Raw genomic sequence first — 26,977 nt, forward strand, 5'->3', positions numbered from 1 at the left:
TTTAAAAATATTTACTATCTGTAGAAAACATGGATAAAATCTATTTTTCATGGCTAATGTGATACCTTCTATCTAAGAATGATTATTAATACATCTGTATAGTGCTTGGTACTTGTAAAGCACTTCCATCCATGCAAATTTGATCATCATTAACAATATATTTTGCATCCTAGGTGGGCTGTATATACATTTGCTGAAGCCAGTTGGCATCTTGAACAAGTACATTCCCCATCACAGTTCTTGTGAAGCAGGTAACTGCCTCTTTCCTTGTACATCTCTGTTCTGGTTTGCCAATGCTGCCGGGATGCAAAACACCAGAAAGGGATTGGTTTTTATAAACGGGGTTTATTTGGTTACACAGTTACAGTCTTAAGGCCATAAAGTGTCCAAGTAACACATCAGCAATTGGGTACCTTCACTGGAGGATGGCCAATGGTGTCCGGAAAACCTCCATTAGCTGGGAAGGCATGTGGCTGGCGTCTGCCCCAAAGTTTTGGTTTCAAACTGGCTTTCTCCCAGGATGTTCCTCTCTAGGCTGCAGTTCCTCAAAAATGTCACTCTTAGTTGCACTTGGGGTATTTGTCCTCTCTTAGCTTCTCCGGAGCAAGAGTCTGCTTTCAACAGCCGTCTTCAAAATGTCTCTGTAAGCTAAAGCTCCCCTCTCAGCATTCTGGGTGTTCTTCAAAGTGTCCCTCTTGGCTGTAGCAAGCTCGCTCCTTCTGTCTGAGCTTATATAGTGCTCTAGTAAACTAATCAAGACCCATGCTGAATGGGTGGGGCCACACCTCCATGGAAATTATCCAATGAAAGATCGTGCCCACAGTTGAGTGATCACATCTCCATGGAAACATCCAATCAAAAGTCTCCAACCCAATCAACACCAATACGTTTCCTGCCCACACAAGACTGTATCAAAGATAATGGCGTTTTGGGGGACATATTACATCCAAACCAGCACAATCTCCCTAATTGACTTTGGGCTTCCTGAAGGCACAGGGCTGTGTTTTGTTCAACATTGCATACCTGGTGATCAGCACAGTGCCTGGTCTTTAGGAGGAGGTCACTGCATATTTACTGAATGAATAAACAGATGAATGAAACAGTTCTTAGCTGGCATCCATCTTAAAAAGGTATATTTGCACCAGATGACACTGGAAACGACTCCAATGAATTTAAAGCAGGTATCTTTCTTGAACAATTTCCTTAAGAAATGGTCATGACCAAACGCAACTGATTATGAATGCCTTAACCACAAACTGCTAGAAAGTGACATGATGGTGAAAGCATGACGAGCAGCTGTTTGTCATTCACCTAGACTCTGGAGAGGTAGTGAGGTCTGACCCCGTTCCCACATGACTTCCAGCTTGCTATATTTTTGTCCGTATCAGCCTCTGCAAGAGTTTTGGCTGATTCAAAGTCAGAAGTTAGTGGCTAAACTTGACAGAATGACACATCAGAGATATAAGACTTCTGAGGGCATCAACAGAATTTCCACAGGGCATTAGCTAAAGCAACATTTACACCTCCAAGTACAATGAGAAAATGTCTTCACGTTTCAGGAAAATCTTTTCTCATCACAGTGTGAAAACTAACATGAAATGACACTTCACTGAGAATTGTTCCCCTAAAAAATTTCGGATTTCAGAGTTAGCAGAAAATGAGTAGGTTTGCTGGCGTTGGTCATGACCCATGCCTTTCTTTTATTCCTTCTTGGACTGTAGGATGGGAAATACTACAGACTCAGAAATCTATCCGAAGCCTTGAGAACACTGCCTTGTACACAGTTAGTTCTTGGTGAGTGTTAACTATATGATGATGATGATGATGATGATGATGATGATGATGATGACGACAGTTATGAAGAAAAGATTCTGTATTGGTAAAGCGATTTGAGTTCTGGCTAATATGCAGGGGAACAGACTGAGATTTGAGTGCTTAAAAGATACATATCTTCAGGTTCTCTTACATGAAAACTAAAAACTTCTGTATTATAAAAGGATGCATTCATGCTCAGTTCAATATTTTGGTAGATAATCTTTTACTTGAAAGAAAGAATGATTAGAACTTTTTTTTTTTAAGAATGAAAATATAAACCTATTAAGGCTATTTTATAAAATGAGTAAGAAGGAGCTAGAGTAGCAGAATGAAGAATTTACTCTGCTGTCTGCTAGGGTTTGTGTAAAGAGCTTCTGGAGCCAGAGTACATATCCAATAGCAGCTCTGAAAATGTTTGTAAGGCATGCTTACCTTTTACCCAGGGAAACTGTTAAAGCAAAGCCAACCAAGCCACAGGACACTATCTTAAGGAAGGCTTCCATATCATCTCTATCTATGGAATAAATGATTTACCATTTATACATGGGATGATGAAAACCAAGGAGCAGCTTCTACATTGCTTTAGCTCTAAGATTATGAGCAGATTACATTTCAAGGCAATGAGAAATGGGACCTTGGCATTTCTTTTGCTAGTTTGATTTTTTTAAATGTCATTTTATAATGCAATAATAGCTCTCCTCTGTCATAGTTAGGAAACAGCACATTCTAGTTAAAGACCAACTTTTATTCATTAGAGATAGCATGCATAGATTATGAAACTTCAATGCAATAACAGATTATGATAAAATGAATGTCTATAAAATGAAAACCAAAATGACTGACTGTTTTCTAAATGCTTCTGTGGGTACTTTAGAATCTTGTGATGCCCTCAGATCACCACAGGGATTTCAAATATAAGTGCCCCTACTATTATATTAGACTTTGTGTGGTTTGAATGTATTATGTCCCCCAAAACACCATTATCTTTGATGTGATCCTGTGTTGGCAGACGTATCAGTGTTTATTAGATTGCAATTCTTTGAGTGTTTCCATGGAGATGTGCCCCACCCAACTGTGGGTGATGACTCTGATTGGATAGTTTCCATGGAGGTGTGAACCCACCCATTCAGCATGGGCCTTGATTAGTTTACTAGAGCACTATATAAGCTTAGACAGAAGGAGCAAGCTTGCTACAGCCAAGAGGGACACTCTGAAGAATGCCCAGAATGCTGAGAGAGGAGCTTTAGCTTACAGAGACATTTTGAAGACAGCCGTTGAAAGCAGACTCTTGCTCCGGAGAAGCTAAAAGAGGACAAACACCTCAAGAGCAACTGAGAGTGACAGTCTGAAGAGGAATGACCTGGGAGAAAGCCACTTTGAAACCAGAACTTGGAGCAGAGGCCAGCCATGTGCCTTCCCAGCTAACAGATGCCATTGGCCATCTTCCAGTGAAGGTACCCGATTATTGATGTGTTACCTTGGACACTTTATGACCTTAAGACTGTAACTGTGTTAACAAACAAACCTCATTTATAAAAGCCAGTCCATTTCTGGTGTTTTGCATCCCAGTAGCATTAGCAAACTAGAACAGACTTCAAAATTCAGAAACAAAAGAATGCATTCAAAGAGGAATGTACTATAGAAATGATAGGTCACCAAAGGTTAATAATAGGCTAAATTCTGAGAGAAGAGAAGTAACAAGAATGCAGAGAAATGGTTGAATATAAATGTGAGGTCAATTATGACACTTAAAATATATATTAAAATGTCTAGACCAGTGACTTGGATATGGGAGGGGAAGCAGAATGGCATATCACATCCCAAAATGGAGATGATGGTTCTGCAAACTGTGCATACATCTTCCTTCTCCCTGCCATCCCTTTTCTATCAAGATTCTGTGATGCATCCACACCCAGGAAAGCATGATTGAGAATCTCAGATCTATATCCTTGGTGAACAGGATAAAATTTCCCCTATGCCTTTCACTAAATTAATTCCAGGGACAGCCAATCTTTTAAGTTATGCAACAGGCATTCAGTTGCTTGCTTTCATGCTAAATACCAGGGCCTAAGGATTTCACTGATTACAGTTGATGTCTGAGAACTACTGCTATTTCATTACTCTGGAAAGAAATACTTCAGGGACCCTTCGGCGGTGCTTTATATAGGCTGCCATGTGTAAAATTTCCACACACAATGATGCCAGGTGTTGATTTGAAAATTCATGCTACACAAGACTTGCATTTTTAAGCCTCCTGCAATGAAAAAACAGCTTTCAACTTGTTTTCTAGTGTCTGGCTCATTGCAGATACAATTAAAATTAAATAATCCAACCAACGCTATAAAATGAAAGCACTAGCCCACATGGGACACTAAATATTTACCCAAAGGCCTTTTTGGAGACAAAGCGTCTATTGCAAAGTACATTCCCATAATCTTTGTAACATGATTGTGAGACATGTCAACTTGGGTATTAAAAGGTGAATTTTGCAAGGACCATAAAGCAACGTCATGGAAAAGGAATTAAATTACTTCTATCCCTGGGGATTATGCTAATCAAGGAGTCAAGATTTTATCTCAGGTCTTTGGAACCTTCATGCTGAATAGTTTCTGGGGGAATGTTCAAATCTATTTGGTATTTATTGTCAAGCGTGCAGTGACAGTGATGTGTGCTGTCTGCTTCTGTTGAACACCATAGTTCACACTTTCCATTTGGTGTCTCGGGAAAGGTATTTGAATAGCATTTGAACAATGATGAACAAGGTGCTAATTTGCCACTTATCAGGACCTCCATTAGTTCTTGTTCAAAAGCGGCTGGGCTCATATAGAGGTGTACTTAGGCATGCTCTCAGGCTGCAGGTTTAACAAAACACTTTGCATTTTAAACTCAGGCTGGAATTTATTATAGAAGACAACTGAGAATACTGGCAGCATTAAAAAACAAAAAAGTCAAAAAACCACAGGTGTACAATCATCGCAGTTAACTGAGGAATCTGAAAAAAGAACAATGTTAGGGTATTTGAAAGCAGCTCTCTCCAATCCACCCCCAGCGCCCCCTCAGTCCCTTTAGTTACAGGGTTTTTCAAGTATTCTTTTAGTAAGTGAGTTAAAGACCCATGACCCCAATTTTATAAATGAAAGTAGGAAATACCGATGGTTTGAGTGTGGGAAGGAATTTAAAGAATTACAAAAAAGTATGTGCTGGTCAGACAAGCAGAGCTGCATGTGGACAGATAATGCATTGGTATTGAAAAAACTTTTCTCTTCAGCTTAGTCATCAGCAATTATGTTGAACCAAATGAAGTTCCCATTTTTGTAGATAAAAAATTTCATGTGGTTCAAAGTAATACAAAGAAAATTCTTTTTAGTCACAGAGAGCTCTAGATAATGGGCAGATTATTTTTGCCTTGGCTTGTTCAAATTTCTTCCATTGCCTTTTTCTGCCTCTCCGGAGAGTTAGCCTGGCCTGCTGAGTAAAGGCTTATTCTGCTGTTGATCTTTCATGTTGAGACTTGTGTTTTGACTGTTTCCATCATCTCTGGGGATGCTCAGAGTTCACTGCCAGAGAGAGCCCCTACTCTGTAAGGTGGTCCTTTGGGAAAAGGCAGAGGTCTTTCAGGCCCCTGGGACAGAGCCATTGACAGCCCCCACCCCCACTCCTGAAATCCTGACCACCGTGATCTTCTTACTGCGCTGCAATTCGTGGTGGTCTGAAATGGGCAGGCACCTTCCAAGGCTGAGTCTACCGCATTTATATTTCAAAGATGTGGTGCCCATATTTATCTGTGCATGAATAGGCTTTCAGACTACCCTACCCTTTGTGTAGAAAGGTAATATATATATGAAAAGTAAAGGATACATTTTTGTAATTCAGATAACTGAAACGAACACATTTTAGTTCAAGAAATGCAGGATGATCCCCAAATGAAGAGAAGCAGGATTATCTCACCCTTTGTATCAAATGTTGATATGCACGGAAAATGTTAAGGTTCAGTAAAACCATACGGAGGGAAGTGTGAGGATTATTAGAGCATGCACATCGAGAGAGAGAAAGAACTTACCACAGCCTGGAACAATCAAGACCCAAAGAAGAAAAGAGCAAAGATCTGCATTAAAAACTAGCTGGGAAGCAGCATGGTCTCTTTCAACCTGTTTAACAACCTGCATCTTAGACATGAGCTTGGAGAAGCTATTAGATAGGCAATCTGGTTTTCGTGACTGTGGGTACTACGTGACTTTTTCATTGGGAAGATCACCTGAGCGGTTATGGAGTCAAGCTTGGTTACCCAAGTGCACATCTTGGGTACCACCTTTTCCTGCTCAGTTAGCCTGAGGCCACCCCCCTTGAAACCCTGTCTTTCCCTTGCAGTCTACTTCCTGATGGAGTTTTCTGTCACTTTTTCTTACTCGTATCTCACCAAGGACACAAACTGTTCAATTTCCTCATGACTTCCAAGATACCATTTCCTTATCTCTCTTTTCTTCTCCTGCAGATTCCCACATTCCTCTTGGCCCATTAGACACCATCAGATTCAGATCAGATTCTTTCCACGCATCCAGAAAAATGTCTGGATTTACTCCTGTGCCTCTTAGTCTCTTTCTGTATAGACTGTGTCTCTAGATCTGTCATTCACACTCCTAGCCCAAGGCTCTGTCTCTGTGTTTCTGAACTGGCTGTGCACTGAGGAAAATCTGGGATGGATTAATTTATTTATAACTGACTGCTCAGTGGCACTTTCCTTTCAAGGTAGAGAAACCAGTAATCTTTACTAACTCAGAAGTCAGTTTGAAAGCCGCTCTTGGTAATTAGAGGAAAAAAGACATTTTTCAAAAGACTTCAGTGGAAATGATCTAGAATGGCCAAGCTCAATTTGACTTTTTCAACCTCAGCCTTAACAGATTTCTGAGAACAGGAAGCTATATGCAACTGGGGTTTATATGGGGGAGAAAAGGGGCAATGCGAGGCCAGAGAAGCATTCCAACTGTGAAATAATAGAAAGGAGTGTTCATCCAAAAGAGTAAGGGTTTGAAACCTCTGCTGACATATAATAGTGTTATAAGTCTTTCTGAAGAGAAATAGGACAACCATAGTTAATATATAATAGCTAGCCAATCTATGACTAGCAGGTAATTTCAATCCTGTTCATAGTTTATGTGATAAGCTCAGAAAAATAATCTTGAAGTTATGTTGATCTACAAAACAGGATAAAAATAACCATTTAGTATTTCACTACGGACAGTGGCAATTTGAAAGTAGAAGAAAAGAAATCGCATGATTGTGAAGTCAAAGGTTCCCAGTTTTCCCATAGCAGAGTTTCACATTTTTATTTCCCAGAATGCTATGAACTTCATTTTTTAAAACATGTTCAATTTAATTTCATTTTAATATGTGACATAAAGGTATAATTAGATAATCTGGGGTCAACTGGGAAGAAGAGGATGCTGGAAAAGAAGACAATGATAATGCCTTCTTACTCGAAGAATTTAGAAATCACTGTTCTTAGTTTGATTTGTATTAAGGCCCAGGGATTCCTCTGCCTGTTTGTTTCCCAATTTAGTACATTCCTAAATATAGACACTCATATATAGAGAAACACTGAGATATACCCAGGCACTCCCACCCCCACCTCAATGCATGGTACATGTAGTTAGGTATCTCACAAAGAATGTAAGACAACATCCAACTGCTCAAAAGAATTACAGGCCACGCTGCTTCTAGTGAACTCACCTGTCCGTAAAATGCCACACGATAGTAGCGACCAAAGAGCCGCTTCTCTGAATTCACGACCTCTGCAACTTTTAGATAGGACCGATGAATGTCATAGTAGAGATCTGATAATTTCTGAAAGCATAAATCGAAAGATTTCATGAAGACAATTCTGACATGAAAACAGGGAATTTCTACTTTTGAAAAGTGTCAGTAATTCACGAATTCAGAGCAGGAAAATCTAACATCTTGTGGTTTTAAAACGTACTTTGAAGTCTCTCTGCTTCTCGAAGACAGCAATGATGGGCTTGTTGACATCAGCGATCAGTTCGTATCGCTCAGACTTCCACAGAAATTCCACACACATGTAGAGCTGCTCCACCAGGATAGTCTGCAGTTCCCAAGTCAAAAGGAGATTTTACATGGTGAACGCTGTGGCTCAGGATTGAAACCTCATGTCAATACTGTAGCACTGCCCCCTTTTTTCTTAATGAGATTTCTGTGTTGCTTATTGTTGTCATTGGCACTGACCTCCACCCTGCAAGGGATCTTGATGTCATTTTGGATTCCTGCCTTTCCCTCACTACTATCATCTAATTAGTCCCCCATACTTGCTAACTTAAATCCATGAAATTCCTTCAGATCTGTCTAGTCCTTTCCATCGCCACTGTCACCAGCCAGATCAGGCCCTGTTACTTCACCCATGCCCCCTGCAGTGGTCTTCTAACTAATCTGATTTCCTCCTTGTGGTAGGTTGAATTATGTACCTGAGAAAAAAACATGTTTTTAATCTTAAACCTCTTCTTGTGGGTGTGAACCCACTGTAAATAGGACCCTTTGAAGGTGTTACTTTTAGTTAGGGTGTGGCCAACTGAATCAGGATGGCTCTTAATCCTACTACTGGAGGTTTTTATAAGCCATGGAAGCAGGAAGCTGGGAGACAACAGAACACAGAAGAGAAAGGAAAGGACATCACTACATGATGGGAAAGCCAAGGAACCCAGGGATTTCAGCCAGAGCCAGGATACCACCAACCCCAGCAGGCAGGAAGCCTCCTAGCTTCTGAAACTGCGAGAAAATAAATTCCTGTTGTTAAGCCAACCCACTGTGTGGTGTTTATCACAGCAGTCGGGAAACTAAGACACTCCTCCAACTGGTCTTCTTCATTGACTGATAATCTTTCTTCCTAAAACATAAATCTGATTATGATCTCCATTGCTCTAAACTTTTGTGGGAACTCCAGTGTTTATAAACTGCTCTCCAAACTCTTTTGCATGGCATTCAAGGAGATCCATGTCAGGCACCCCCTCCCTTTCAGGGTCTTCACCTTTGACATCCTGCCATTGGCTTGGCACATTGGTCATATGTATTGTACTACTCCACTCCATTCTTGGAATCCTTTCTCACTTCTACACTTCCGCCTATGTGTTGCTGCTATACTTAGGAAAGCCTTCTTCTCACATTTGATCCGTTCAAGCTCTATCCAATGCCAAGACCCAGCTCAAAAATCTGGAGAGGTTTTACTTAGGTTTCTGCATCCCCATTCTGATCACTTTCATATTAAAATTGTTTCCCTTTTAATTGCTACCATATATGATGCTAAAATTTATAATTATTGGGCCTCTATCTTCCCACCCCAAAGTACGCCTTTCTCAAGATCCTAATTTCTTTGCGAGCAGGAATTATGTATTATTTATCTTTTTCTCCCAGCTCTTAACTCAGGGCGTCATATATACTAGTGGTTTAATAAACAATGAATTGAATCAAATTATATAAACTTTAAAGCAAATGGATGATGTTGGGAATATTTTCAACATCTTTTATGAACAGATTCTGAAATATTATTTGAAATCATTAATACAAATATTTAATTGCATTTTCTGTTTATTTATAATGTATTTTAAGTTAATGTAGAACCACATGGAAAACGTCATTAAACTCCACTCCTAAATTTGCTTTATGTATCCTTTTTCCACCTAGGTAATATCATGATTTGAAAAATATTAGCTTATGTAACATTTTATTTGCTTGATAAGGATAGCTCTATTTTGTTTACCAGAATTGTTGCTAATAAATTTGCAATGTAAAGCTTCCTTTCTTCATTAAAGAAAAATAACCATAATAAATAGTTGGAATACCAGAAAGTTTCCTGCATAAACTAGTAGGCCTTTTCGTTCAATGGATTATGAGTAACTTGCATTAGAAAAGAGGTGAACTTTCAGCATCCCTTATACTTTTACAAAAAGACTAGAAATTGTATATAGTATAGAAGAGCTGGTCATATACATTTGGGTTCATCTTAGAGAAGTAAAGCTTAGTTTAAATTTTCAATTAAAATTATGCTTTACCAGTAGTAACCCTGACTTAATTTTAGCCTGTCTTTCGTTTTGCCTAATTAAGTCATCCTAGAGAGTTACTTTATCTGACTTCTGCGTAAGCTTCCTTTTTTCCCTATTTAGCTTAATTTTACAAATCAATCAATGTCTCTTTTTACTCAACTACTGTATACGAGATCTATTTTGGTCTAACCTCATTGTATGGTGTATCTTGCATTCCTGAGTCTTCTTTCATTGCTCCTTCTTCTTTAATATTTGGTGTAATGCTCAGAAAAGCTGGCCAGCCCATAGAGAACATACCTTGGGAGGACCAAGCAAAATACATCACTATTATTTGAGACAAATCATAGTTGAATTAGATAAGTCCTTTCTTCATGACGTTACATGTGGTAGTATTATAAAGCGCAAACATTCAGTGAAAAGGTTTTGGCATGACTGCTGATAAATACTCTCTACCAGGCAATCAATATCCCCTTTTAATAACTTTTGTATCATTTTCACAGAGTATATCTCCTATAAGGAGCTAGCATGGGATTTGTAGGTAGACCTAGATCCAATATTCTGGTTTAATTAAACTCTTATCAAACTGGACACAATACCATTTATCTCAAAGGATGGTTGAGAGGATTCAGAGCATTAATATTTGAGAAGACAATCTGGTACCATCAGTACACTATAAAACAGTGCTCAATATTTATCGATTTTCACACTTTTAGCATTATCCAGGCACCTTCTCACATTTTCTCACCATCTTGACCACCAAGATTAACATAGGCCTGTACAGATAGAGGAAAACATTTGATAAAGGGTAATGTTGCCAGAAGAGGGATAGGATTCGAATGGTGGGGGTGTGTGGTGGGGGTTGGAGTGACAAACTAGCCCTGAACCCAGGCTCCATTGCAAACCATGAACTCTTGAGCAGGTTATTTAACTTTTCTGGGTGTTGGTTTTCTCACCTGTAAAAAGATTATAATAGCACCTGACTTTACAGGCTTGCTCTTGGCAACTAATTGAGATAATGCTTGTTCAGTGCTTAGCATACTGCCTGCCATGTAGCAAGGACATTTTAAATTATAGCTAATATTTTTGTGTGATGTTTCCATTTTTAGTCATCAGTCCATTGGCTATGTAACTAAATGATCACTTCGGAACATGCTAGAAATGATAATAAATACTGCAATCGAATCCTTTTTAAAAAATTCTACCTTCCTACTTTTTAGTAATAATATTCTTTCATCAATTAAACATGTATTAAAATACATGAGAACTGATAATGGGAGGAAAAAGTCTCAACATACTTCTTCCAAGATGATCATTTTTCAGAACAACCATATTAGCTATACTTTCTGGAGTTGTCTATATTCTTATTATGTGCATTTTGTTAGGAAGGGATATTTTATTCCTCTGACTAAGGAACATAGTAACGTAAAAGTTATATTAAGGACTTCAAATATATGCCAGAGAGCTTTAAATATATGCCAATGGATATGAATATATGTTAATGGATCATAATGACCACTTCCCCTAATTTAAATTTTGCTGAATAAATAGATCCTTTTCTTAATGGGTACATTATATTCTACCATCACCTTAGATCTCAAAGGGAGTGTGTTTTATGAATTTTGAATAGTAGGTATTCATAAAACTTTTTGGCATGTCAGTTTCTACACTTCTCAAACTGACATCTGGTTTTCCTCAAATATTTTTTTTAGTTAGAATTTGAAACAGTCTTTACAGAACTTTCTGGTATTCAATTATGATTTAAAAAATAGATGAGAAGGAAGGGCACATCAAATAAAACAATGAAGTTTGTGACAACTTGCCTATACAAACAAGGCTAAATTATGGTGTGAACTTGGGCAAGGAGAAACCTTGGTTTTAGGGTGGACATGGCCCATGATGTCAGATTTGTGTCTTCTCCAGGGTCCTCACATAAGTGACCTCACTCCCTCACAGTACACTGTGGGCCATTTGTTCTAAGGTCTTACTTGCAAAATCCACTGCAATGGACACATCTTTAAGAATAAAGGACCAATTATGTTCCTGAAAAGTTAAAAGTAAAGTCTGTTTATGTTTTGTTTAGATATTTTGATTTCAGCATCTAAACATTTATTTCCTTTGTTCATACACTGAGTTTTCCTCTGTGTTTTGAAACAGAAGATAGCATTATCAAATACAGTGCAGTTCATAAACCTTGGGTTTGAACAAACAATTGCAAGAGAATGTAGGTCAAATATGTTAATTATTTTGTCAACTTTTTTTACAAAGAGCAACTCTTTAATTATTGTTATAAAATCTTTTTGTCCCACATTACAGATGGGATATTTTTAATTAAAGGAAATCCATTCCATAAATAACTCTATGCTATAAATTATTAAAACCAATTTATGTTTCTAAAAATGAAATGGATCATGCTGATTGTATAGTCCTGCATATGTACTACATTTGTGTCTTCATTTGTACATCCTTTTTTTTTTTTTGAATAAACAGTTTTATTGCATTTACAAATTCAAATGGGTTCCTCTTGCAATTTTAAATGCTTCATCAATTTCAGAATATAATCCCAAGGATAGACCGGTAGGCAGACTGATAGCAAGCTATGGCCATGACTCATAATCCTGAATTCTGGATAACATGCAGTTCTATTTGCAGAGAAATTTTTGATAATGTAAACTTCATAAATTTTGGATGGGCTATTTGAATGGTAGGAGCTTAAGGTTTTAAAAATAAGTTGTGTTGTTCTGAGATAGATTTTGCTTCTAGGAATGCACTTAAGACAGTTTCTTAGTAAAATCTAAGCAGCAACTCCATTTCTTCTGCATGATTACATGGGGGGTCAACAAGCACGGTTAGACCACTCACTTCCTCCACCGGGAGTTGTTAGTAATGGATTGCTATCACAAGGGTGGACATCCTCCAGGAGCAGGGATGGTGTGCAAATCTTTTCCATTTTCCAGTAACCTATGGTAGTGCAAGACGAGGTTAGGACACTGCTACATGTTTGCGTTAATATGAGCTTATCAAGCTACAAATCATCACCCAATGAGGCATTCTCATTTTGAACAAAGAAGCTGACCACCTGTTAGCCTTGCTGCACATAGAATATATGATAATGGCATGATAGAGATGAAAGTGTAAAATTAGAGCATAATTAGAAATATCTGTGAAAGTAACATTACTTTGTAAGACATAACTGAGATTAATAAAATCCAGAATTAATAAATTGACTCTAAGTTAGGTTTCAACATATTGATCTCTGGATGTTTTCCCCATTACATGGTCATCATACCCTTTCTTTTCAGGTATTCTGCGATGAGGGCAGCGATGTGGATGTAGCACATAGCAGCCTGTAACAAGAAAGAAAACAAAGAAGTTAAGAGGAAGGCACACCATGGATTTCACTATTTATCTAATTGAGACTAATTTTCCAAGGCGAGTTGGTATTCCATGTCAGAATAGGTGAAAGAAACCTTTGTAATGAGAGAATGAAAAATAAGAATCAATTAGATTTCCAAAAATTTCACAATCAAAAAATAAAATGAATGGGAATTTTTTGGTTTGTTTTTCTTGATGTAGTTTCTAGGTGGGTGAATGAGCTGACCTGGAAAATTTTTCCCTAGAATCATCTTCCTCCCTTAATATCTAAGCCTAGAAACTTTTTTTGAGCCACAGTTCTCTTTTCTTACTAAAATTGATAAACTGTTGCATCTAATTTAGAAGTACAGATGAACTAACTTCTTACTTTTTCTACTTCCAATAATGGCTCTTCTTAAAATTTCTATGGCCTTTAAAATAGCCTTACAACTTGGCAGGTGATTAGTGTGAGTTTCTAACATAACAACTGTGATCCCCTCCTTCACCAGATTACCTGTGGGCGATATTTTATTTTTCTCTACTATACCCGGTAAAGCCTTGCACAATGGTGAACAAACACTAGAAACTTGACTTCTTGAAGATTCCAAATGATTTCAGCTTTTTCCTTTTAGAGTTTTATGAAGGAACTTCACCATTTTCAGAGCATTCCAAGGAAACTGGACTTTCTCATCCTTGTCTTCATCAATTGCAACCAAGACAGCCTCTCGTGTTTTCATTCCAGACTCCCTACTCACTACCAGTGTTCAGAAGAACTTCAGGGTTTAGAACATTCTAGACAAATTAACCTCTTCTCCAGAGGGGCATTTCTTGGTACTCTGAAATCACTTGGGTGCTATGAATTCCTGCATATAAATCCACCCAGTGTTTAAACTGACCTGAAAGGTTAGATATTGATTTATAATCTTCATACAGTGGACTGTCTTCACGTGGCTCTTAGGAGTAATTTTTTCCACCATCAGTTTAGACCTGCTGCATATGAGGACCGATTAGCCCTGCCTGAATTTACTCAACATGGTGGCAAGCTTCTCTGTTCAATTACAGTTGCAGGGAAGAATATCTAAAACATTAATTTATATACCTCTTAATTTCCAGACACCTTTACAACTGTCCTTAGTCTGAAGTTTTTAGCCTTCAGTTCCACATTGCATTCTGCGTAACTGTAGTTGGCCACAAAGTCTCTGGCTTTGATGACACTTACTTGGAGTCAGGCCTCCTTGAGTCTTACAAGCAAATTTAATGTGCACAATATATAGTTGGGTCATATCTAAATTAGTGAAAAATTATGGAAGCATTTTATAATTTATTTTTTAGATGAAAATTCAATTGTCCTTATAAAGAGGACAATGCTGATGGAGAATGAGCTTTTGCTAATCACCTCGGATAAATCTCCATTTCTTGCATGAATCTTGGCCATGCTTTCCAGCCAGGTCCTCCTGAGCTCGGGGGTGCTTGCATAGGAGTTTGCCAGGCTGTACTGGAGATCCACCAACATCTCAGGGTCTTTCTCATGTTCCTTCATCTGAGCTGTGGCCATCAGGACAGTCCTTATACGTTTAGTCAGGTCTTTCACCTCAGCTGGGAAATTGCTGTTCTTTGGAAAAGAGAGAGCCTGGGTCATTATCTGTTTAGAATTTGTGCATTAACTTACTTCAAGTTATGCTACTAATTATGGTTTGCATCACAGTTTGGTACATTCTATGTATTGTACATATATATGTGTGTATATTTATATGCATTCCATGTATTGTGATTATTGTTATAGTAATTTGAAGATAAAAATTGTAGTAAGCTCCATTCTATTCTTTTATCTTATAACCAGTCTTGTTTTAGGAGTAGCATCCTGATTTTCCTTTGAGATCTTCTCCTCCCTCACTCTAATTCATGTGATTTGAACTCTTTTCCTAGGCATCAGGGGTGGCATGTGACATTGTGCTGGACAGTCATATTCTTTGATTCCTCAGGCCACAGTGATAAGTGGTTAGTCAAAGGGATTCAGTTCTGGGACTTTAAGTGACACTAATGGAAATGTGGTGTTTTTTTCACTTGTAGGATGCTACCCGTGTGCTGAGTCTCTGGAAAAAAAAAAAAAAGCCCATGGGAGAGCCTGTAAACACAGAGCGACATTGCGCTGAGAAAGAGAAAGAGAAAGAGAGAGCGTCTATCTTTGTACTTTTCAGTATAATGATAAAGGAGAAGTCTTCAGAATGTTAAAAGAAAGATGAGCTGAATTTGGGCAAGAATGGGATTGAGTGAATCACTATAATTATAGACATCTATGGTAAGTCTTCTTGTTACACACCATTCAACCACTCATCTTTGAAACTCCACTTAACAAATCACATGTTGAAAGAATAAGTGCTATCAACTCAAATAAGCAAACTCAGTGTAAGTGCTCGAAGTCTCAGTAAACAAAATACAGAATTTGTGTATTTTTTATGATTTTGACTTTCCACAAAATAATCCACTTCAGTTCATTCCTAATTTTTAAGAATAAAAAGCCCACAAAGCATTTCTTACTTTCATTTGCTTGTCTCCATTAGCAAAATTATTTGTAATTGCAAGGGAATGTTGAAACCGAGAGCCTCCAATCCCAGCATCTGCTATTAACTGGCTTACGGCCTTGATAAGCTGGAAGAGAAAAGAAAAATGAACACCAGAGTTAACTGAGAAATAGTACTTTTAAAGAAACTCATTGGATTGGATGAATATAAAACAATTTCTTCCTGTAGATTCAATGAATGACAACTTTATGTATGAAACCTTCAGAAGGTTATATAATCTCGAATTTTCCATATAGCCTTGGTAATGGCATAACCCTCAAATTCTTAAGGAAGGCTTGAGGAATCTTGGGATGCCTTGAAGAAAGAAATCTGTGTGTTTCAGGATTTGGTGGGACTTGCTATCTTGAAGCTAATCATTGTCTCCTGAATTGTGTATTCTGTGATTCCGTATCTTGGCCATTGAAAGCAAAGTACAAGTGAAGTTATGGGCTCTGCTGCTTTCTGCTCAGCTGCATGGCTCCTATGAAGAGGAACTGAGGGTGGTGGGCATCTTCAGGGACAAATCTGGTAAAGGGGTTGGTACCTGGTTGTCTTGGGGACAGCAGGTTTTATCAATGCTGAAACTGATCAGAGGTTTTAATAGCAGCGTCCAGGAAAACTGGCAGCACTTACTTGCAAGTGGGATCGCACAATTGACTTCTGCCTGTTAAATTCAAAATTCTTCCTCATGAAAAAGTATAGTAGTGCTGAGGCTTCTGTCTGAGTTGACCGTGACCTGTGGTTACAGCATTTTAGGACTTCATAGCAGAACGATCCACAGAGGTCTGCTGGCCCTTGAAAGAATGCTGAAGGAAACTACAGAAATGAAGGCATGGTGAAGTGAGCTGCATTTTTCATTTTTCCTCTGTTCATTCTCATATTTAAAAATTTCCTGGAACAAAATCTTCTTTTTTTTTTTTTTTTGCTTAAAATCTAAGTTTTTTCTTCTATTTGGAAGTGAAATGGACATAATTTTATTTATTCCTTTTTTTCTTAGGAATAATTATGCTCTTAATTTAGTGTCCCTTGTGTCAATAATTGAAGAAAACCCAAATAATTGATTGAGAGTTTTGAAATGTTTTCTATTCACCCAACATTGTTAAAACCATAGCTATCATTTACAGATGTCCTGATAGATGGTGGCTAAATCCACTTGAATTTGGATCTTTTACCAAGTCAAAGGTAAATTGGCATGAAGAGTGTGCATTTTACCTAACTTTATGCCACAAACACTGAGGACCCAAGGAATTGATGACCAGATGCTAATTTTATTCCCTTTGTGTAACCTAGTAGATAGGCTGCCAAGATTGTAAACTCATCTTGAGACCATGAATCAAAGACTAAGTAAAAACCAAAATAGAAGGAAACATTCTTCCCTCCATCCTGAGAGATGCAAGGATTAAATGTGTTTATTACAATCCTTAACTGGGTTTCACTGGCACTGGCAGAACCTTACCTTGCTTACGAACAGCCTCAAGGAGGCAAACACATGCGTCAGCGCTGTGGCCGACTGGTTGACTTGGAAGAAGAGCATGTAGGTATCAAAGACCCTTTTCATCAGTGAATTCTGACAGTCAGATTGTTGAAGTTGTCTCTGGAAAATCAGCACAGAGGTTGTTTAAGAGAAGTGAACAGAACAAACACCTGCATTTTTTTCAAGAAATATTCACTGCAAACATATTATGTGATAGACGTAATTCTATGGGCTGCAGATAATGTGTTGGATAAAAAGACAAGGTCCTGTTCTCAGTGAAGCTTACAAAGCAGTGATTGAAAAAAATGACTAAGAAAATAGAGTAAAATGATATGCTACAAAGTGATTACTTTGGGGTAGGATTACTTAGATAAAATGCTTAGCGAAGACCTTTGATGAACTGACATGTGCGCTCAAGAAGCCTGCCCTGTGAAGATCTGGAGGTGTCCCGAGAGGGTGAAATAGCTAGAGCAAGTGTTTGTGTCGGAGAGGAGCTTGTGAGTTCAAGGGAGAGAGAGAAGAACAGAGTATTCACATCGTGGTGAGTGAGGTGGGGTTGGGAGAGTGACAGATGAGGTCACACACACGTCAGGTCCTCGTAGGCCTTCAGAATGTGTGCAATTTAAACAATCTTTTCATTGAGGAATAAAGAATCAAAATATGTCTTTTGCTTTCTCTACCACCAAGCTGAAAGTTCACATGAAAATAGGGCTTTCTTGGTGTAATCAGGCTGTTTGCTGGATCCAACTTTTCCTGGCTCAATCCTTAATAGGCTAGCGTGGGTCTGTAAGCTGGTTTGTAAATGTTTTTAATAGCTTTACTGAGGTATAATTGACAAATGATAAACTGCACTATTAAAGTGTACAATTAAGTAAGTTTTGACATAGGTAAACACCCATGAAACCATCACCATGATCATCCCTAAAAGTTTTCTAATGCCTAATTGTAATCTTCTTTGCCCCCCCACTCCTCCTCTACATCCAGATTTGATGACCACTGATCTGTTTCTATAGTTGGCAATTTCAGAAACTTTATATAAATGAAATTATCCACTGTGTGCCCTTTTGTTTGACTTCTCTCACTCAGCATAACTGTTTTGAGATCCATCCATGTTTTAGCATGTTTGGATAGTTTGTTCCTTTTTACTGCTGAGTAGCATTCCATCTTATGGACATATCACAAATTTTTATTTGGGTTGTCTCTGGTTTTTGGCTGTCACAAATAAAGCTGTTATAAATATTCACGCACAAGGTTTTGTGTGGATATACTTGCTTTCATTTCTCTTTGTGTAAATACCTAAGGCTGGAATAGCTGGATCACATGACATCTAAACATTTAACTTTTAAAGAAACTGCCAAATTGTTTTCCAAAGTGGTTGTACCATTTTACATTCCCTCCATCAGTGAATGAGAGTTCCAATTTCTCCATGTCTTTGGAAAAACTTGGTATTTTAGCCAGTCTAGTAAGGATGTAGTGGTACCACTTCACCAAAGAAGATATGCAGATGGCAAATAAGCACAATGAAAAGATGCACAACATTATTAGTCTTTGGATCTGGCTATAAATTTGACACATAGCACAGTCTGTCTGTGTCTCTCTCATTCATCTTAGCTTGCCTGACAGTGTGGTAAGAGAATTAAGAAGAAAGAATGTCATTATTTGATAATAGTGAAATATGTACCTGTGTATTTCAATCAAAATTAGTCACTTCTGCTGAAATCTAAATCTCATGTTTAACATATTTGCTACTCACAGTTAAATTGATTTATGTTAGGTTAACCGATACATAGAACATTTAAAAAATATGTTCTTGACTCTACGTGACTGCTTTCTCCCTCCCATTTTATCATTTTGCAGACCATGTTATGATCCTACTTACCTGGTGGATCTGAGTGAAGAGGGCTAACAGGTCTAGAATGGTGAGGCACACCTCGGTAGCTATATTGGCCTCAGTGTCTACATGGTGCACAAGGTCTATTTCATTGGAGTTGCCTATAAAATACAAAGCAAGACATATATACTTTCTAAGAAAATTCTTCGTACCCCAAGAAGGACTTTTTTCTATTACAATATACTCAGAGTTTACTGATATTTCTATTGGTAATTTATTAAATCAAAGTGCTTTTGTTTGTTAAATTTCCTTATTGGCTGAATTAAAAACACTAGACAGACTCTTTAGTGTACTCTTTTCATTTGTCAGATCTAAGACAAAAGACCAGAGATTTTTTCCATTAAGTTGTCCATTGATAGGGTCATGTATCGTAAAATGTGTCAAGTTCCATGCTAATAGAACAAACATATAGTCTCCATGGACAGTCTACACTAACAGCTCCCTTGGAAAGACATAAAGTGAATATTTATAGGTTAAATGATATACCTTCAATAGGTTATCTTGTGAGTCGTATGTCCATAATGGTTAACATTTACATTCTACAAAATACATGGGGCCCCAGTTTTAGCTCATTCAGCAGCTGGAATGTATGAATCTACTGAATTCAAAGTGTTGCACTTACCACTCTGGCAAAGGGACAACTTTATCCTCTTTCTACAGAGTAGACACTAATAACCCAATTGAGAGAGGCCCCCATAACCCCCACATTTCATAAAGCCACTTGTTTTCAGGGGAGCTACACTACATATATTACACTGAGAATCTTGCTTTTTGTGCTGTTTCCTTTTCCTTTGTCTCCATAAGAGCACCATATTTTTGTTAACTATTCCCTGATGATTCTTTCCTCCAAGAAACAGTGCTAGGGCCACGGCAAGCCTTTTTAAAAGTAGTGCTTTCGGTGGCACAACATTCTTTACATTTCTGAAATACTATAATGTATTTCCTATCTTACACAGGTCTAGAGAAAAACTGGTAGCCACCTTGTTCCTACCATTTACTTACTGATCATGGTATTGTCTAGCATCTGTAAGAGTTTGGGGTTAGAAAGTGCATTTTTGCCTCGAATTATAGGTAAAGTTTGTGATCTGTGCTGCTTATGCCCTTCATGACTGGAAGTGGTGTGCATCCTGAAAATGCAACAAGAAAAGTGGTTAAAGTAATCTGAGGATACAATATAATTTACCACATTCATTCAAATATTCTAGATTGAGTTAAATATAAAGAAAATCTGAATAGAAACTTTTACTGAAAACATTAATTAGAAGAGCCATGACAAAAGACACTTCTAAAAGTACTTTTGGAGAACTTTTATTTAAGCCAAAATAGATTTCAGAAGGATAATAGACACTAAATTTAAATCAGTTCAAGCATACTCATTATTATTTAATGAAATCATGGGCTTCCGTGAATGTTCTTTCTGTGCAAATGTTTTTACAAAGAAAGCCCATTAGAAGTTAAGCTGCCATTTGCTGATCAGAAAGGAACAGTGGCAGACACATTAAAAAGTATGATATTGTACAGCTCGGTTTCATCGAATTATTTTTCTTTAAGAGGTAAAAAATAAAATCTGGTGTATAATAACCCTTGCATTCTTTTGTTTTTGGAAATTCCTTGTGATTCATCATTTCTTTGGGTCATGTCCACAAGGGGGCGCTGGCTTGTGATCAATGTTGGGAGGTAGTTGGGGGGCCTCTGAAACCACGAGGCTGCTTCTTTTGTAGGGCAATAGTGCTGACCTGTTATGGCTCCCATTTAATGCCCTGTGGCATTTCCGTGGGAAATTGAGCCCGCGTTTGCTGTAGAAGTAAGACATACTTCCTATTCCTAACTTTGATTTGAACTATCATTTGGCCAAGATAATAGGTTGATTATTCTTGGGATATGTTCTGTCATGTAAACTACTCATAAATATAATTCTATGAGGCAAGCAAGGAACAGAGATGCCTTGAAGAGTCAGGTCTAGCGAAGAAGCAACTGCTTTCTCTTTGTCACATTCTTCAAGGTCTATTTGGTTGTCAATAAATCGAAGGGTCTGATGGCTGAAGGCTCAGCAGCTCTCACTTGGGCTTTCAGGAGCCAGAAAGTCTGGGACATTCCTGAAGCTATAAGGAATAATGGGTTTTGGGCCGCATGGCTTAGACCTGAGAAACTGGTTTATTTCTAGGTTTTGAATCTACTTCTATCTGGAACTCCTGGAGGAAAAGCCTTGGTTTCTAGGAGGAAGGGCCTGAATTCTGACCCACTAGACATCTACAGAACTGCAGTGACCCCAGGTGGGTTACTATTTGCATTAAACATGGAAAATGGTTCTTTACATTTCTCTATTACCATTTGCAATAGATGCCTGTTAACATTTTTTCACTTACATTCTCACAACAGGGCAATTTCAAGGGGTCCTTAAGGACTGAAAGACAAAATTCACTCTACAATTTATTGGCTATATACCACTTTCATATTTCTTTCTAAAATGGTTTCCAAAATATTGCCATTTTCATATTAGATATTATGATGATACCTCTGGGAAGACTAAATCAAATTGGAAAAAATTTTTGCCAAGAATTCTTATTTACTAGATGTCGAGTTGCTTTCAAGTATGACCTCAGGCCAAATGTCTCCCCTCAGGTAGGCTAATGAAAGAGGGTTCCAGGTACCATCACAAGTCAAATCAGTGTAATGATGAGGAAACCTAAAGGGAGCTTAAGGAGCCGTCCATTCTTCACTGCCTTTTGACCCTTTAAAAAACTATTGCTGCTTTAAGACACATTAAAAAGTATAATATTGTACAGCTCAGTTTCATCAAATTATTTTTCTTTAAGAGGTAAAAACTAAAATCTGGTATACAATAACCCTTGCCTTCTTGCAAAATATTCTTGCTAAAATATTACTAATACTGAAAGGAATAGGGAAACGCGACCCCACATATTGCTTTGTCACCAAGAGGTTAGCAAAAATTAAAAGAGGCATTTATTGGAATTATGTCTACCCTTTTAGGTTCATCAAATTCAAATATTCATTAATCCTCAGTCTGTGCAAGATATTGTGCTCCAGGTGCACATAAATAAGGCATAGTCCTGTGGATAATTGTACAAATATAAGAATGTTCCTACATGAACTAGAACAATATATGTCACTATTACGAGGTGTTAATAATAGGGTGGTATACGGGGAAAAAATACAACTAATGCAAACTGTGGACTACAGTTAACAGTAATAGCGTAATATTCTTTTATCAATTCTAACAAAGGTATTATACCAATGCTAAGTGTCAATAATAGTAGGCTGTAAGGGGTATAGGATTTTTCTTTTTGCAGCAATGGGAATGTTCTTGGATTGATTGTGGTGATGAATGCACAGCTCTGTGATTATACCAAGAGCCACTGATTGTATACTTTGGATGGATTGTATGGTGTGTGAATAAAACTTTTTTTTCTTTTTAAAAAGGCATCGTCCTGCTTCTTAGCTCTTTACAAGCTAGTGGGGGCAGTTAAGAAAGCACCTAAGAAAATTTTTCAGACAGAAACATATAGAATTACTTGAGATCTGCATCTGGTTTGAAATGCACACCCACACATACACATACACATGATTAAAATATCACATAAATGTGACATTACCATTGTGACAAGAGACCCGATGTCTGGCAGGAAGGATTAGATCCCTTAAGAGTTCCATTATTCTGGGTGGACTGCACAAATTTAAATGCAGCAGCAATTTTTCTGCAAGGAAAACTGGTTTTAATCACAGCTCAGTATTTATAATTTATACCAAAAAAGAAAGGCAATTGAAAAAGCAGTTACTGAACAATGAAATATTTCACATGCTATTATTTAATGAAACATGAAATAATCTTTTCTTGAAATTTGGGTTAATGAAGAGGCTGGTGTCTTTGTATCTACCACAAGAAAAGGATGACAGCACAAAGTTTTTCCAGATTACTTGTTTCTTTTTTTATTCTAGATTACTGGAAGTATTTTCATAAATAGGTCTCTTCCAAGTTATATCCATAAAATCACAGATAAGTTAGTTTAGAAGACACATGAAGTGTGGTTTCCTTTTAGAAATGTTTATTTTTGTGCTTTCATCCATAGACAACTTTAACTCGCCTTAGAACTACTATGAGTATAGGGCAAACTTCAAACTTCTCTAGGGTGAGGTCAACCTATCAATCCTGATTTGCATGTTAAGATTTCTAACATATATTTTAAGCCTAACCTGATATATGTACATCTCACAGCTATTTTAAAAAGACCAGATTATCTTATTGGAATTAAAAAATGTTACCTTATTATATTGCGTTTTCCTAGGTATCTGAAATTTTGAAGACAGACGCTAGAAAGAAAAAATGTCAAATTCTAATTATTCCTACCTTTTATGTAAACAAACTGTTCATCCAAACATTTTAAAAGAAAAATATTAAACTTTCTTTAAATCTTTTATTTATGAGTATTGATAGATAATTCACCGAATGGGTACTTGCAATGAAGGATGGTAGAGTGAATTATTTTGAAGAATGTGAAGAAAATGTAGACTCTAGAACTTACTCCAAGATGCCAAAGAAGTCAGATACTTCTGGACTGGGTGCTCTCTGCCAGTAGGCTATCAGGGTCTCTGAAAGGAAACATCACGCAGCATGAGACTCTTTGAAATTAAGTTTTCTTTTCTTTTTTTTTTTTTTTTTTAAGTATTTTTAAAAGAGCCCTTTTTACCCTCTGAAATTGTTTTCATAATGTGAAGAAAACACATAAGAAGGCTCCTGGTTTCTGCTTGATCTAACTTGTCAAATCGAAGTGTTGAGCCTATCAGAGACAAGGGCCTTGGGATCTATGGAATTAAAGAACCGACAGGGATTGGGTGAGAATGGGAGATTTTGACTTGTAATAATAAGAGTAAGTTTGGGAGGAGAGTTATACCTTTTCACAGTTGTCCGTTTTCTCACTGCTCTTTTCGTTGGTACTTGGATTGGAGTCAAGACTCGCTAATGATGCTCTGGAATCAGCATGGTTCACTGTAGAAATAGCTATTGATGAAAATGCTGTAAACACAAGCCACAGCACACATATGGTAATGAGATGTATGGTACAAAAAAAAAAGCTAAAATGATCAACCAAAAGGATGTTGATTATTGAGGTGGTAGCAGTGTTGAGAAAGGTTAACATAATAGATTCTGGGAGTGACAGTAAAATATGCAATATTTGTAGTATTATTACAATGACCATGCCAACATTAAGAACTTAAGAAAATCTGGGTCATTATAAATGGAAATAAACAAAGGAAAGCTTGCTCCTTTGTTTTTTTATGAAACTTTTAAAAGAAAAATATTTCCTCTTTAAAAAATATTTTAATAAAAGTTCCTAAGAATACTTCTGGAGAAGAAGTTTGCAACTTTTGACAGTTGGTAAGAAGTTATAGTGACATTTCCAAAATAGCTCTTAAAAATAATCTTTGAAGTTGAAGAGCTATTATACTTTAAAAGGCTGTATGCAATGAAAATTTAAAGAGTGTTTCCAGAATGAAGCAATTTGATAACATCTAAATAGATTGCTCCTTAAGCCAAGTAAAAAAGAAGGTTAAGTAAAAATTGGACAGCACTCAAAGAAATGTGTAAAAAATACTCTTCAGCTGTATAAATGTGGTGTGCTTGCCATAAAGATTATGGATAATGAATGATGGATTGGGTAAAAAGCACAGTGATATACAGTGTAAATACAGATGGGTGTTAAACACAAGAATGCTTATAACATCTCAAGTACCTGCTATGGAATTTAAAACATCTTTAGAAAATGATGTATCCATGGAGTTTGCATGTTTCATTGCAGTCTGGATTTGAAATCCTCCATTCGTGCTTAGGTCATCTCTAGACCCCTGTACTCAAAGTGCAGAAGAGACTAATGGGAATTGCAATATTTCAACACCATAAATGCATATATGTCTTCTTCATTACACTTTCAATTGGATGGTATTTAACTTGATCTTGATCTTTTAAATTCCAGCAAAAGGTCTTCTGCCAAAGTAGGCAGTGAAAATGAGTAGTCATACCATATTTTTAGTCACAACTTGATTTCCTATGTGATTTTTGTTTTTATAATTTTGAAGAAACTATCTTTCAGCTATAGAATAAATGGCTAGAATGGTTGATATATTCATGAGTTATATATTATTATGTATATTACAATAGATTCACATATATTAATATTATCATGGATTATATTATGTCTATTAGTATTCCTAACAACTAGATTTTAAATGCTTCTTATGTGCCAGGCTCTATGATAAGTATTTTCCATTCTACAGTTTAATCCTCACAGTATTCCTGTGATAGGTATTTTATCCCATTTTATAAGTAAGGAAATGGAAGCTTAAAGAGGTTGGATAAATTATCTAAAATCACACAAATAGAAGCTCATCATGCTGGGATTTGTAAAAGGTCCCCCCCCAAAAAAAAAATTCCAAAGGCATAGCTCCTAACTGCTAGACAGCAACAGCTTCTATTATTATTGGATTCAGCTGTGTGTTAATTTGTCTGGAATCTGAACACAGCGATGTTATGCAATCATCATGATGGCTCAGTGGAGGATGGGTGCCCACTGGCCACTCCGATGCCGGGACTGTTACCAGGCACTTGCTGTCCTAACACCAGGTGGGCATGAAGGAGATGCAGAAAGGTGGGAGGTGGAGTGGGGCACACTGATGATGGGCCATGAAGGCAGCAAAGGATCCCAGCAAAAACTGGAGAGAATTGGCAGATGGAGCAGAGGACAGAGGGAAATGAACAAAAAATGCTGAAGAGAAGGAGTAGGTGGAAGGCTAAGGGTGACCAATCTAGAACAAATGATGCTGATGTAAACATCTCAAAATACCTTGCAAGAAGTGTTTATTCTCTAGTTTGCTCACAATTGGGCAAAATGGCCAGCCAGGGCAAAAATAGAAATAAGGCAAACTCTTCATTAAAATACAATTTTGCAACATTTTATTTGCAATGTTACCTGATTAGATGTATTAACTGTAAAAGGATACAGGTCCTTCAGGTAAATCCTTGGCATGTTGTCCAGAAGCATGCCATAGAGAGGCATATATAAACTTGCTATCTGGGCTTGCTTTTCCTAGGGGAAAAGGTAGCCGAAAGAAATGATTCACATAAAAATCAATAGGCTTGTAAGTTTTATATGCATTTAATGCAGTGAGCCATTAAATGGTGTTTAGGGAAGGGAGAAAGGAAGGTCACTTACTGGTTCTCTGTATCGATCATCAGCTGAATGCTTAGCCATTAGGTTTTTTAGGACAGCTAAAGCTAAGTGCCTGATATCCTGGTCCTCCTGCAGAGCAAAGCCAACTTCTCGGAGCAGAATTCCGATTAAGAAGTGTTTGCGGCAAAATTCATTTGTAACTGAATATTCAGGCATGTCTTTGTGGGGAAAGCAAAGAACTCATGTTATTGAAAATCAAATAATCACCTTTTAATCCAGATAGATTTATCAATCAACTACTATCAATCCTTCCCACTACTCAGAGAGATTCAGTATTACAGTCTTACTACAGAGGTGAGACCTATGTTCTGTCCTCAAGGACAGTAAAATAGGCAGATATGCTGTGTACACAAACAAATAATACATCGTGTCAACTGTTATGTTCCATAAATGAAGCATGTATAAGTAATTATATGTAGGAGTTGAGAGGAGGAGAACATATTTTCTCTGGAGGAATCAGGAAATGTTACTGGAAGGAATGCTTTGAGAGGAGCCTTTGAGAATGGGTAGGGTTGAGAGATGCAGAGAATTGTGGGGGGACAAGAGGTGGAGAGGAAAAGGGATAGGATTCCATGGCACAGACTTTCTGAAAGCAC

The 26,977-nt window shown here is 37.4% G+C and overlaps 1 protein-coding gene across 11 annotated transcripts in view; it reads right to left on the bottom strand.

Annotated features, from left to right (window-relative positions):
* DOCK10 (dedicator of cytokinesis 10) overlaps window positions 1–26,977 on the bottom strand; it is a 206,410-nt gene that overhangs the window by 11,885 nt on the left and 167,548 nt on the right. For 4 of the 11 annotated variants that reach the window (XM_037849748.1, XM_037849750.1, XM_037849754.1 and 1 more), the window contains 20 exons: window positions 26,364–26,539; window positions 26,121–26,237; window positions 24,888–24,999; window positions 24,048–24,169; window positions 23,844–23,958; window positions 23,679–23,745; window positions 23,419–23,466; window positions 22,752–22,853; window positions 20,140–20,264; window positions 19,126–19,238; window positions 17,229–17,366; window positions 16,406–16,588; window positions 15,750–15,860; window positions 14,608–14,823; window positions 13,147–13,204; window positions 12,720–12,818; window positions 10,051–10,157; window positions 7,790–7,912; window positions 7,543–7,656; window positions 5,876–5,881 (listed from right to left, as the gene is read on the bottom strand). In XM_037849748.1, the coding sequence (XP_037705676.1) occupies window positions 5,876–5,881; window positions 7,543–7,656; window positions 7,790–7,912; window positions 10,051–10,157; window positions 12,720–12,818; window positions 13,147–13,204; window positions 14,608–14,823; window positions 15,750–15,860; window positions 16,406–16,588; window positions 17,229–17,366; window positions 19,126–19,238; window positions 20,140–20,264; window positions 22,752–22,853; window positions 23,419–23,466; window positions 23,679–23,745; window positions 23,844–23,958; window positions 24,048–24,169; window positions 24,888–24,999; window positions 26,121–26,237; window positions 26,364–26,539 (2,252 nt within the window). The remainder of the gene's footprint in view (window positions 1–5,875; window positions 5,882–7,542; window positions 7,657–7,789; window positions 7,913–10,050; window positions 10,158–12,719; window positions 12,819–13,146; window positions 13,205–14,607; window positions 14,824–15,749; window positions 15,861–16,405; window positions 16,589–17,228; window positions 17,367–19,125; window positions 19,239–20,139; window positions 20,265–22,751; window positions 22,854–23,418; window positions 23,467–23,678; window positions 23,746–23,843; window positions 23,959–24,047; window positions 24,170–24,887; window positions 25,000–26,120; window positions 26,238–26,363; window positions 26,540–26,977) is intronic. The other 7 variants (XM_037849752.1, XM_037849755.1, XM_037849749.1 and 4 more) reach the window with 5 other exon arrangements.

The sequence above is a fragment of the Choloepus didactylus genome, chromosome 9 (genome assembly GCF_015220235.1).
Source record: "Choloepus didactylus isolate mChoDid1 chromosome 9, mChoDid1.pri, whole genome shotgun sequence".
Classification (NCBI taxonomy): Eukaryota; Metazoa; Chordata; class Mammalia; order Pilosa; family Megalonychidae; genus Choloepus; species Choloepus didactylus.